Source organism: Aythya marila (assembly GCF_965140915.1).
Source record: "Aythya marila genome assembly, chromosome: 1".
NCBI classification, from domain to species: Eukaryota; Metazoa; Chordata; class Aves; order Anseriformes; family Anatidae; genus Aythya; species Aythya marila.
This window is the reverse complement of record NC_139042.1, coordinates 29,678,082-29,691,884: the sequence shown is the minus strand read 5'-3', so window position 1 is coordinate 29,691,884 and position 13,803 is coordinate 29,678,082. Positions and strand designations below refer to the sequence as shown.

Genomic DNA, 13,803 nt, shown 5'->3' with positions numbered 1-13,803 from the left:
ATTGGCTTACAAAGGAAGCAGATTTAAGAAAGGAGATCTCTGTGGCTGAGATGACAGGTTTGTAATAGAAGGCACTAGAGTAAGTCCTTGCAGGGATCTGCTACCATCTTAAGGATGTGGTATTATAATATTAATATTTAATTAAATTCACATTTTTGTTTCAGATTTTTCTTCTCCATTAGGTGGGATTAGCGGCTTGTCTGAAAGGAGTTGTGTGACTGCATACACACACAATTTGCAGCTCTTTGAAGTTGATGGAAGCTGTGGTCATTGTTCTTCTTCCAGAAAAGAGCTTCAGAATCCAAGTTTTACACCTCTGTGAAGTCTAATGTTATCTGGAAGTCCCCATACAACTGAAATATTTGGTAGAGTACAGATGTTCAGATGGCTAGCTCATGATGCAAACACTTGAGTTTTGTTCTTCCAGTGCTCTCCATTCACCAGCATCCTATAAAACAAATGAAGAAAGAGCAGGTTCTTCAAGCTTTTAAACTGGGCAAACATTCCTTGTTACTGCTACTGTGTCTGAGAAAACAGCTGAAATATTTAAGTCCAGCTGAGGCTAATTAGTACAATCATGGAATGATAAATCCATCGATGCTTCTCGGGGCTGGCTGTTTATTAAGGAGTGTGAAAATTAATGGCTTGCATCCTCTCCGGTGCGGAAGGCGTGGGAGAATGAGGAATGCTTCATGGCCCAGGAACTGAGTTTCATACCGTGTTATTAAAGGTCATTCTGTTGATGGAAGGTGTTTGCTGGCTGGCATTTTTTCTCTCTTGAGGTATGGGTGTTTGGGTCCCAAATGTGGTAACACCTTCACAGGGATCTGCAGGAAGGACCCAGTGGTTATGGAACCCAGGAACCATATTTTTTTTGCCAATCTTAACCCTAAACTGTTGTCCTAATGATGAAGAAATAACAGATAAAGCAGAAACGTAAATGCTTTATGTTGCTGCCTAAAGCCAGGTGTGCTGGGCAGTACGGTAAGTACGATAATGAGGCAGACTGCTGTAACCTCCTCTTTCTTCGTCCTGGCTTGTGATGCTCTACTGAGGGCATCTCTTGCAGAAAAATTTCCTTTGCCTCCTTGGAATAGGAGTGTGCCACAGCACTAACAATGAGAATATGCTTCAACACACCTGTCAGCAAGTTATTGCTACCCTTTTTCTCTCCCCTTCCCTCACCCCTGAAGTTTTTGCTCAGGTTTAGCTTCTGGGAGAGCTGTTGGATTGCTTCAGGGCAGTCAGCATGCTACCTGAAAAGAATTGTAGGATCGCACTTGGCTTACATTTGCTCTACTGGGTGGTTACAGGGCACAGTGGTAAAGCAAGCCCTATATTCCCTAATGGTGTGGCGGATGAAATACAGTGGAGTGGCAGGTGAGGGTGTCTGAGGAGGAATGATTGAGTTTGTAAGCATTGTCTTTGTTGAGTCTATCATCTGATGTTAATTGAGAGACATTTTAAGGCTGCTCTTGCCTTAAATAGGCCAAGTGCAGCTACTGCTGTAACTACAGAGAGCTTGCAGATACCTCAGGTTGTTGCATCGACTGAAGGAAGCTTGGAGGAAACGCTTCAATGTGACTATTTCAGAAGGGTTGGTTTTGTTGTGTGTGTTTTTTCTTAACCTCCTTAGTATTTGTGTTTGTTTCTTCGACCTCCATTGTGTTTGTTTCCTGCAGTTGTGACAAGTAAACTGTCCTGGTTTCAGTTAGCACAGAATTAATTTTCTTCCTAGTAGCTGGTGGAATGCTGTGTTTTGGCTTAGAATGAGAAGAGTGCTGATAACACCCCGATGCTTTAATTGTTGCAGAGCAGTGCTTATACTAAGCCAAGGACATCTCAGCCTTTGCTCTGTCCTGCCAACGGGCAGGCTGGGGGGTGCAGTAAGAGCTGGGAGGGGACAGACCCAGGACAGGTGACCCGAACTAGCCAAAGGGGTATTCCATACCATCTGACGTCATGCTAAACAATATATAGGGGTGGCTAGCCGGGGGGAGGGGGCCGGACTGCTCGGGGTTAGGCTGGGCATCGGTCAGCGGGTGGTGAGCAATTGCATTGTGCATCACTTGTTTGTACATACTATTATTACTTTCGTATTATCACCATTGTATCATCATTATTATTATTATTATTATTATTTTCCTGTCTTATTAAACTGTCTTTATCTCAACTCACGGGCTTCACTTTCCATTTCTCTCCCCCGTCCCAGAGAGGGAGGGGGGAGGGTGAGCGAACGGCTGCATGGTGTTTAGCTGCCAGCCGGGTTAAACCACGACAGTCTTTTTGGCGCCCAACGTGGGGCTCGAACCCACGACCCTGAGATTAAGAGTCTCATGCTCTACCGACTGAGCTAGCCGCTCCAGCTCCCAAAAAGACTGTCGTGGTTTAACCCGGCTGGCAGCTAAACACCACGCAGCCGTTCGCTCACCCTCCCCCCTCCCTCTCTGGGACGGGGGAGAGAAATGGAAAGTGAAGCCCGTGAGTTGAGATAAAGACAGTTTAATAAGACAGGAAAATAATAATAATAATAATAATAATGATGATACAATGGTGATAATACGAAAGTAATAATAGTATGTACAAACAAGTGATGCACAATGCAATTGCTCACCACCCGCTGACCGATGCCCAGCCTAACCCCGAGCAGTCCGGCCCCCTCCCCCCGGCTAGCCACCCCTATATATTGTTTAGCATGACGTCAGATGGTATGGAATACCCCTTTGGCTAGTTCGGGTCACCTGTCCTGGGTCTGTCCCCTCCCAGCTCTTACTGCACCCCCCAGCCTGCCCGTTGGCAGGACAGAGCAAAGGCTGAGATGTCCTTGGCTTAGTATAAGCACTGCTCTGCAACAATTAAAGCATCGGGGTGTTATCAGCACTCTTCTCATTCTAAGCCAAAACACAGCATTCCACCAGCTACTAGGAAGAAAATTAATTCTGTGCTAACTGAAACCAGGACATAAACTCATTTGTTATACTCTGAAAACCCTTGTGAGAAATAGGTCCACGGAAACGTTGGGGGCTTGTAAGGCTTTGCATAGGTGTCTTCCTATTTCTGCCCTTTTCATTCCTTATCGATGCTCTCGAGAAACCCTGCTACAGGGTGTTGGCCAAGTCTGTGAGATCAGGACTCCCTCTTGTGGCACCAGCTCTGCCAGGCTCACAATGTGGTTCTTTCTCAGTGTTGGTTTCCTTCGCTCCTGTTCCTATTGCCTCTAAAAGCCTTGATTTAGGGCCTCGTTGGTGACTGGCGGATGTATGATTATATTACAATTGCTACATTTAGTACGTACTAAATTGAGTTCATTGTGATCAAAGATAACACTGATAAAGTAGAGCTGCATGTTTTGTATCCCTACAGGTAGCTCTTGAATTTGCCCATGTATTTTAATGTTATGTCAAGATGTGGAATAGGGAAGAATTGGAGAACTCATCCACACAGCTGCCAAGAAGAAACACTTGATATATTAAATCATAGCAATAGTAAGGAAAGTTGATACAAAAGCACATCAATGTTCACTTTGGTTTTGCTTTAAGGGGCATTCTTTGTCTTCTCTTATTTCTTCTTCTGTCTGCTAAATAACTTGAGCAGACACGTCTCTTAGTTAAGAAATGCCATGCGCTCATTGTGCTCTAATTATCACGAACAAACCAGAATGCATCAGGCACCAGAGGTCTCCGCTCCCACTTTGTTGTGCGTGTGGCATCACTGGCAGTGGGAGTTGCTGGCTGCACATCCAGGACATTATTCATCAATGCTCTCTGCCAGATAGAGTCAAGTAAGTGGGACAAGGTGTGCTGCTCTGCTGAGTAACAGCAAGTTGTAGGGCATCTGTTAGAGGTATACTGCATTTTGTTAGTTGTGAAAACACTAGCATAAATATATATGACTTTGGGACAACCATTTAGGTGGAGGAAAAAAAGGAGTAAAAACTAGAAGGAAGCAATTGCTTGCTACAAAGCATTGGCTATTTGATTCTGAGGGGCACGAGGACAGTGATAATAGACCACTTGCCTTCTCTGCTAAGGCAAGTATACTTGGGATGCAGAGCTGCTGAAGATCTGAAGTGCTTTTAAATACTTATTTCAGAAGTCGGCTGAGGTACAGTACCATCAGTTTGTGGCTTCAATTATCAGCAAGCTAATGTGGAAATACAGGCCTCCTAAAAGCCAAATAAAAATATGGGTGACAGCATAACTCCATACAGCTGTGTCATATGTCATGAAATTAGAGCCGAACTTACTGGTTTTCTAGGCTCTCACAGAGAATTGCCTGAATTCTTTGTCAGGTCCAATTCAGACCTCTCATGTGAATACCTTGAATGGTAATTTAGTACAAATGCAAATACCTTCTTCAAAGTAATTATTGGTTTTTCTTCTGTAAATGCTAAAGATTACAAAAATAGGAACTTGGTGGGCCACAGTAAGTTTGTTTCAGTGACTTTTTACCATGCAATTTCTTGATTTTCAAACTTGTTTCTAATAGAGATATTTCTTCTGTTTCACATGTGTGCATATATATTTTCTCCTGTTCAATTGATATACTCTTAAGTCCAACTTCTGCCTTTTGTAGGCTTATTTTTATAAATATAGATTTATGAGTTTCTCTATAACCCGATTTTTTAAAATAAACTGCATTTATTAAAATTCTTAGCAAAGATTTGTGCATGTGTAGTGCATATGCATATTCATTTAATGAACTACAGGTCTTAAATTTTTAATTTGGTTAGCTTGTCTGTGAATAGTCTAAAAATTTCACTTAATAACTGGAAGGTAGGAAGGAAAGTGGGAGGGTTTTTGAAACCTTACTGAAAGAAATGTAATGGTACAACTTCTGGTGTTAGCCTGGCTACTTGGTGAATGCAGTTTGGTTTCTGCAGTGGCAGTGTGGTTTATGGTCGGTATGTATGCTCTGTATGTATGGTTGGTTTAAATGCTGTTTGGGGTGTTGGTAATCAGCTTGTAGACTGCCGTCACAACAGTGGTAGGCAACAGTGGGATTTCATTGTGGCAGGCATTTTTGGAGCTGCAGGAATTGGACAGGTTTGTCCTGAGGATGGATCAGTCATCGCTGCCCAGCAGTATGCCATGCCAGGTACCCAAACTCTGCTCAGAGCCTGCTGCTGGTAGGAAATTTCTGCTTTTGTTGTTCACTCCCTGCTAAGGAAGCTCTTGTTTTGGGTAGCTCCTGTCCAGCTTCCAGCGTAGTAATGCTCTTGTACAAAAACAGTGCCATTGCTCCAGAATTGTGCTGATTCTTCAAAAGATCAGGCTTCCATCTCATATTTTTCTAAGCAGGCTTGCTTACTTTGCATTCCGTTCTTTATTTTGGAGTTTTAACGAACTTGTTCTTGGCAGTATAAAATGGGATGAAGCCAGATTCAGTTTGAAATGCCTTTGTGGCATAAATAATGAATGAATAGTGTATTCCATTTAAAACACGGAAAGCTTGCTCTGGTGCCCTCCCCGCCACCGGGATGTTTGCTTGTGTTCGTGCTGCCTGCTTCACAACAGAATTACAGGAAACAGTTACCTCAGGTTAAGCTCATATATAGTTCCTTAGTAACCCTAAAATGGTGTTTCTGCCATAATGGATTTGTTTCTTTGTTAGATCTCCTATGTATTAAAGGCGATAATCAATCAGTTAAAAGGCTAAACTCTATCAAACCCTACCTCTCTATTCCTTTCTATTTCTGTAACAAAGTTAGTCTCTGCAGTAACTTCATTATTTTTAATTGCCCTGAGGCACTATTTTTCAAATTAATGATTTAACAAATGTTTTATTCTAGAACTTAAATATCAGAATATGCACAAAGTGTATGTACAGGTTGTCAGGTGCAGTAATGAAACAAGGTACAAAAGTACTTTGGTATAAGTAATATCAAAATAATTATGTAACTTTCAGAGGTTTCTGTATGTGTTTGCATATATGAGGTACAGTATGAAGCTGATATGCAGACTGTTCTCCTTACTGTTGAGTTTTTAAGGCATGCACTTTTCATTACAGATTTTTTAGAGGCATCTGAAAGCTGCTAGGCTTTCTTTACAGCTGCATCATGTTTGGAGGTTTACATTCATTCTGTGATTGAATAAAAGCCATCCTTTCTTTTGTCCTCTTTTTTTTTTTACCCTTCATCCATTTGATCAGGAAAGTCTGTTTTTTGGCCAAAAAAAAAAAATCATTAAAAAAATAATGGTATCATACTCATTCCATTCCTGTACCCCATTTCTCAGAGATGGTCAGATTTGGTATTTGATACATCTTAAATAAAAATAAAATTAATTATGTTAGCAAACCTCTGCTTTTTAAGTTACACTGTATAAAATAAAACACACAGTTTTGATTCTTCTGCTTTATGTGGATAGAACTTCTTAACATTATTTAGGAAGCAGCAGTAGATATAACTGTTGAAATGATCGTAATCTTTGATAACTAGACAATAATAAATAATTGACTTCCATTGTTGGAAGTTAATTGAATTCCTTTGTTGTATACATGTTGTGTCCAATAACCCTCTGTCCTGAGGGTAACAGGGAGGATTTTCTGTTATCATCCGTGGCTTCTTTGTTTTGTCCTTCTTCAGATTACCAGAGCTAAAGCCCTTGAGAACTGAGGATAACAATAAAAACAATTAAAGAAAGAAAAGATAGTATTAAAATAGCAATAAATGATTTTGCTGTGCTTGTGATGCCTCTCAGAGGCTCTCACAGGCTGGGTTTCGTTGCCGTTCCGCTTCTCTGAGGTACTAGAATTTTCCACGGCCAAGTGGCGTGTGGTGGCATGGTCCCTTTTACTCCGTGTGAAGGTCAACGAGAGCAGGCCTAAAGCTGGGGTCCAAGTGATAGATAGCCTGCAGTCTTAACAGTGTGGGGCGTAGCAACATTTCTGTTTTAACCAAACTGTGTGTGTGTCACTGTGGAAGGAGCAGATCAAGGCCCAGGGGTCACTCTCCACCTGCCGCCCAGGCCCACGGAGAGGCCTAGGGCTGAGTTTCGGTTCCCTCTTCCCAACCTTCCTGCCCCTTCCCCACTGCATGAGGAAATGAGAGAGGTGATGCGGGGATGTCACCGCAGAAGCTCCTTTTAAAAAAAAAAGGGGAAGGTTTTTTTTCAAGTTGAATTGTGGAATCTCAAGGTGAATAATTTTGGCTGAGGTGCCCAGTTCAACCACGTTGCCATCTGAGTCAGCAGGGCTGCACTCCCTTAGTTCCCTCCTTGGCCATTGCTGTCATCCTGGTCAGGTTTGGAATAGAGACCAGCTTTGTGGTTGCAGCAATGAAATGGAGCAAGGTGGAGGCTGACAAGGGGAATTGAGAGTGCTGAAGTTCAGCTTGCATTGCAGGAGACAGGAACAAAACCAAAAATGATAAAAATCTTCCTACTGGTGATGCTTTTGAGCTCAAGCCATGCCTCTATGCAGCAAGCTGAGCCTGACATGGCAAAGAAAGTTAAGATCTTCAGGTTTTTGACAATTTTTTCACAAAAGCAAAACCACTTCATGATCTTATAGGGAGAGGTCAGATCATTGGCACTATGGAAATATATCCACTGAACTTTGGTTGGTTTTCCCATCTTACAGTCTACGACAGTCAGCTTCAGATAAGTATTGTAGGATCAGGGAGGAGGCTTAACCAGCAGCAGCAAAGATGTGAAATCATCAAGTTGCATTTTCCTCATATCCTTTCTCTCAAACACCTGCCAAACTCCTTTAAAAAGAAACTAGAGATACAGTTGTTTTTTGCTTTTATCTAAATGCTATCATTTGCACATAACTGTCTGTATTGGTCTTGAGATATGTTATATGAGCTTCACTTGGTTGTGGATTCAAGTATTTTCTCAGTGTATTGAGGCCTGCAAGTAATTATTTTTTATTAAACCAAATAACTTTTAATTGAATTTTTGCTTTTTATACAGTCTGTTCCATTTTCTTCATTTTAAAAGTTAAGATTAGTTTTATTTTGTATAATAAAGCACTGGCTTAACTTGCTGTCTGACTGTAGGATTACATTTATTCACTTTTTTTAATAATTACAGTTTGTTCAAAGTAGTATTTCTGATGGTTCAAAAAAGTATCTTCTCTTTCTCTCTTTATAGATCTATCCAAGAACAGATTAACGGAGGTTCCTACGGAGTTGTGCCATTTTGTGTCACTGGAAACACTAAATCTATACCACAATTGTATTAAAGTTATACCAGATGCAATAGTGAACTTACAAATGCTAACTTACTTAAATTTGAGGTAAGCTTAAGTTTACCATATTTTTTTTTTTTATTTGCAAATGCATAAAGACTTGTTTGTCTACACTGTGTGTTCCTGGAGCAATTGACTACATTTTTCATTTTATTGCAAGCAGTAATGCAAAAATTCATTGCCTGTAGATATAGTTCCATACGAAGGCAATGTAAAATCTAAAACTAATTATTTAAGGAATGACAGAGTAACATTAATCCCTTTCTTTCCCTTATTCTAGCAAATTGAGAATGCTAATCATATCAGCATGGTCAGATTCTTTTCATTCCCTTCTGATGATAAATTTTTTAAAGTTTGGTATGTGTTTTTTTTGTAGTTAGAGAGATGGAGGGACAGAGGATCAATATTTTCCTCATGGGGAATAGAGAGGAAAATCATGATTTTATTACTTATGTCCTCTTATTATGGAAGATACATAATTACTGCCTTTTTTTAGGAAGAAGGGACAAAGAATTAAGCACCTTTGTTTCTTTTCTGGGAAAGCTGTGTGTGGATGCTAATCCATATTGAGGATTTCTATTGCTTTAAATGCAGTTGAATGCATTATTTTATTTTGAGAGAGGACATGTCAGCACTTTCTCAGCTGGGACAAGGTGTGGAGGTTTGCTTGTAGTTGGATATGTGAAAATTGTAATAGTAAAGATATTACTGTCTTTGAGAATGAGGTTGAACAAGGGGGCAAAGTGGTTCGTGTGCTTTTAAATCCAAGGTATGAAGGCTTGGTCTTCAGTCTTGTAAACACTGAGCATATTTCTCAAGCCCTCCTGTGTTACTACTGTACTGCAGTTTTGGCTACCATGGAACACTAATTTTGATTTAAAAAACTGAAATAGAATAATGTGTCCTGAGTATTTGCACACATGTAAAGAATATGGGACATGTAATTTTGAAGTGGTATTACAGTTGGATCCAAAAAAAAAATTAAGACTGGATGAAATCAAGTTTGCTTAAGTCATCTTGGTAAACATGGGAATTAGAGTGAGTTAACTCAGTGTATTAATGGAATTTATGTAAAGTGCCACAAATCCAGAATACTTAGAATTGCTATTGTGTACCACAGTAAATTAGACAACCTAAACAAATGGAAAGTTTTCAAGTTTTACTAGGTAGTTTCTCTCTGCTTAAAATCTCCTTAAATAGTTTTCTTTTGGACACGGCCTTCCCATATATTAGGAAGTCTTGACAGTAAGCAGTCTGTAGAAGAGAGAACAATATCCTTGACTTTCTAACCATGTTGCTTCTTGGCAAGAAAACATGATGAATTTAAAATGGATATTTTTATGTGGCACCAGGAGAATATGTATGTTAAATAGAATTAGGAAGTGATGTCAAGAGATGTGTATAGGTTTGGGACCTTGGTGGATACAATTTATGTTTTATTTAAGGGAATTCCTTTTAAACAAATATGACAATTTATTACACACATACACTGGTTATGTGCTTTTCCTTATCTCTCAGTGGATTGCTTCTGAGCTGTGTAAAACTTAAAAAGTAAAAAAAATTCTGTTATTTTTGTGTGTTTTACCTACTGGGTAGATACATTTGCAGATTCTGGATGTTCTCAATTTGACTTCAGTAGACCTTAAAAATAACTTCTACTCACATTTTGTTATTTTCTTGTGGTGCCAAATCTGCTGTTCAGTGTAACCTTTTCAGATTTTAAGCTTCCTAAAATAAGTAAAAGTAAGTAGTAAAATAAATGTTAGAACAATACCTTCTGGCTAAGGCATTCAGACTTCTGCAGAAAAGACAGAATAAGGCAATGCATATATTATTTTCTTGAGTTACAGGTTTCACAGATCTGATAGTCTGCTTAGGATTCTGGGGAACTCAAAGATTTTGGACAGAGGAAAGGCTTGTGCATTAAAATACATTAATTTCATTCCTTGTACAGCCTTCATGGATGAAACAAGGCTTCAATCCGTGTTTAGTTCCACATTTCTGAAATAATGATGTTGTCTTCCTTTTTATATTAACATAACTTTAAGAGAGGCTGGAGGATGTAATCTCTACTGTCTCTTGTCCCATCACCTTGTATGGTACGTTGTGCAGCAGTAACACTTGTAATCTATTTTCACAGATCAGTGATGCGTATTTGTTCTTTGGAGTCCTAGCAGTCATGCAGAAGCTAACTAAAATCGTTGTGAACAGGACACTGCTTTACTGTTCATTGTTTTCTAACGGGTTGATACCCATAAAAAAAGAAGTTACATTCTATTAAAACTATCAAATTTTCTAGGAGAGGTGGTAGTTAATATGTTATTCTGTTGAGCATAATCAAGTTTCTTCTATCAGTTGACTCACAAATCACTAGTTAATGTTTATAATCATGCAGCATTTGTCATTTTAAGTTCAAGCTTCTTGAGTAATTGTTATTAGAATGAGAGCCTAAATCTCTGGAAAGTTTTTTACCAAAATTTACTTTCCCTTGTGATTCCTCTTCATGAAAATACTATTTATTTATTTATTTATTTATTTTTCAGAAATAAAGTCTGAAATGGCTCATGTTGGAGAGTCATTTATAAATGTTGTATCAATTTTAGAAAAAAGTAAGATTCAGAGATAAAATGGTTCAATGCAAGTCTTGAAAGGAAGTCAACCATTGATGGTTCTAATTTTTTTTTGTTGAATTTACCTTATTTTTGCTGAATTTACCTGGGATAATATGATAATATATCTTACGTTGTATTTCCAACAAGAATCATCTTATTCTCTTCTTAACAAATAAGTAAATAAACACTCTGGAAACCTTGGAGGAAGGGAAGTCTTCAAAGGGTCTTGAAGCATATGTTCAAACCTCATATTACAGTAGAAGTGTTAGTAACAAGAATGAATGGGTTAGCCCACTGAGAAGTTTGAGTGTTTAGAAAACATAGAAAACTAAGAAATTATCTGACATTTGTCTAGTCATTTGAAGGATCTGCTGCCTTGCAATCTTATAGTCTAAATGTTGAAATATTTTTGAAACTGATTCCATGTTTATGCTGGTGGTCTTGAGAAATGGTATGAAAGCTTAAATCAAGATAGATTTTTGGATTGTGTCCAAAAAAAAGTGTAGCAGCAGACTATAATTGCCACGTAGGCAATTGCTTTAAGAAAAAGGAGGGAAAGAAAGACTGTCTGGATGTGCTGGAAGACAGCTCTCATTTGTTCAGGAAAGCCTCTGACTGAAAGGTTTGGGCTGATCCTCTTTTGTTGGCCCTGCTTTAAGGTGAGAAATATGACATGGTAACCTACATGTATACCTTCTCATAGAGATTAGGTCCCATGTTCTCCTTGTTGGAGAATCACCCTGCCTCAAACTCTCTTGTGTGTTCCAAAGCAATGCTGATGCAAAATGTAATGGATACCACCCTATAAAAATCTTATTTTGGCTTGTGACTTAATCATCTTCAGGATGTTATCACCTGAAACATGGGCCTCTGAGGTTAGCAAATACCATTTTTGGTAGTATAGGATTGATGCAGTCTACCCTTCGATTCTCTTTTCAAATGATAAAGGAAAATATTTTTCAAGGATGTGATTTACAGGTTGAGTCAAAGGACTTTTTGCTTACACTTTTAACACTTAAATGGACTTTCTTTGAGATATAGAAGACATTTATGTTTTTTTGTTCTTTGATATATACACCAGCAAAACTAGAAATAAATTTGTCCCTGATACACAGAAAAGTTTAAGATGAGTAAGGTAATCAGAGTACAGTGATATGTAACAGCAGTTTTTATAAATAGAATTAAATTGAATTGGTGCCTCCCTGCCTTCCCTCACTCAGGAGGGGGATGGGGATAATGTTATGGCTTATATTCATTAACCAATGCACAGGAAATGGATGAGGAGCAAAAAGGATGCACATTTTTTTCCTCCAGGTTTTGGTTCCTGAGTAAGATAAATTTTCATTGCTAAGTTTGGGATGTCTGGGATGGGGGAGTAGCAACATTTTTACAATGTTATTAAACTGTTATAAGATGTTTTTTCCAGAGTGATACTATTCTGCAATACTGTTCTAGTCAGTAATTCAAATATTTCTTGTGTTTTCATAATAATTGCAATTCTAAAATTTGCATTTTATCTGCATTAAATATGTCCCATCAAAATGAAGGAGTTTTACATCTCTGTCTTCATGTGAGTAAGAATATTACTGGTGTTCTTAATGGTTGTTTTTCTTTCTTTGTTTTGTTGCAGTCGAAATCAGCTTTCTTCTTTGCCAGCTTGCCTGTGTGGTCTTCCTCTAAAAGTCTTAATTGCAAGTAACAATAAGCTAGGTTCCCTTCCAGAAGAGATAGGTCAGCTAAAACAGTTAATGGAACTGGTATGTTACTGATTTTGTTGATTTTTATTTGTATTTAACTAGAAAGAGTAAAATTCTATTTGGAAAGATATTTGAACAAATGCCTTATACTGTAATGCCAGTTAAAAAACTAACTTCTGAATTTCTCAAGTCTATTGAGTAGTAACACAATAAAAGTTTCCTTTATGGTCTTCAGGACCCTTCAGAGCAACACCACTGCCTTTGTTCATTTAAAACTCAGCTTCTAAGTTTTTCTTTGCCAGTTGTACTCACCATGTGCACTGGCTCCTTGTTTTGCTGTCTCAAGTTTCTCTTTTTGGCATCAGTCTCTGCAAAGCTCTCTGCTCCTCTTATACCACCCCGCCTCCTGCTTCCTTTCTCTCTTGCAGTGCTATCTGCTTACCACATTGCATTCCACTAACGATACTGATCTTATCGGTCTGTTTTCATTTTATTTCACTATTTTTGTCATGCAACCTTGTTTTCCTGGAAAACCTGTCTAAACAAAATGATTATATTCCTCTTGTTTTTCAAAGCTGTCCAACAACTACAGTCTCTGAGTGCAGTATTTAATCCCTAATATATATTGTCCAATAACTAAGAATCAGAAAATGCAGAAATTATTTGGTACCTTAACTTAAATTTTATGTAACTGCATATTGTTTCTAAAAGTTTGTATGTGGAAATTGTGAAAGCTTCCCTTTCTCCCCTTTCTCTTCCTCTTTTGTATATTGTTAGCCTTCCTGAGGCTCTGAACTCCCTGTGGCATGTGTTGTGCCTTCTGGTTGTTTCTGTTCACCTTGACCTTTTAAGATAAAAATTGGCAAACTACTGTTTGATACTGCCGATTTATGCAGAGTAAAACAGTGGTGTGTGAGCTTTTTCTTAACTGCTATCATCTCCATTGGTTGCATTTATTTTGCACGTCTTCTAGGTATCTGAAAGTGCTTGTATATCATATTGACATCTTTATAAGAATAATTTCTAAATTCTGTTACAGAAGTTGAGTTGGCCTTGCTTGGGGCCCCAGTGCCACTATGGGTTCCCCGTATATGAAGTGACAACTTTAGGGCTTGTTTTTTTTCTTGTATTTGTCTTGTACAGTGCCTTGTGTTTCAGGCTTATACTATTAATTATAAGTAAACTTAGAGTAAATCGGTTTAGTGGAGGGAAGCAATTACATTTTATTTTCTGGGTTGTACCTGAGCTAAACACTGCCAGGTTTGTGGTGGTGGTGTTTTTTAATAACTTATCAAGTAGTT

General features: G+C 38.6%; 1 protein-coding gene across 3 annotated transcripts in view; it reads left to right on the top strand.

The window, feature by feature from the left end:
• The window catches only part of LRCH1 (leucine rich repeats and calponin homology domain containing 1), a 117,733-nt gene that overhangs the window by 49,513 nt on the left and 54,417 nt on the right, over window positions 1–13,803 (top strand). For all 3 annotated transcript variants that reach the window (XM_082774837.1, XM_082774836.1, XM_082774835.1), the window contains exons 2-3: window positions 8,097–8,241; window positions 12,436–12,562. In XM_082774837.1, the coding sequence (XP_082630963.1) occupies window positions 8,097–8,241; window positions 12,436–12,562 (272 nt within the window). The remainder of the gene's footprint in view (window positions 1–8,096; window positions 8,242–12,435; window positions 12,563–13,803) is intronic.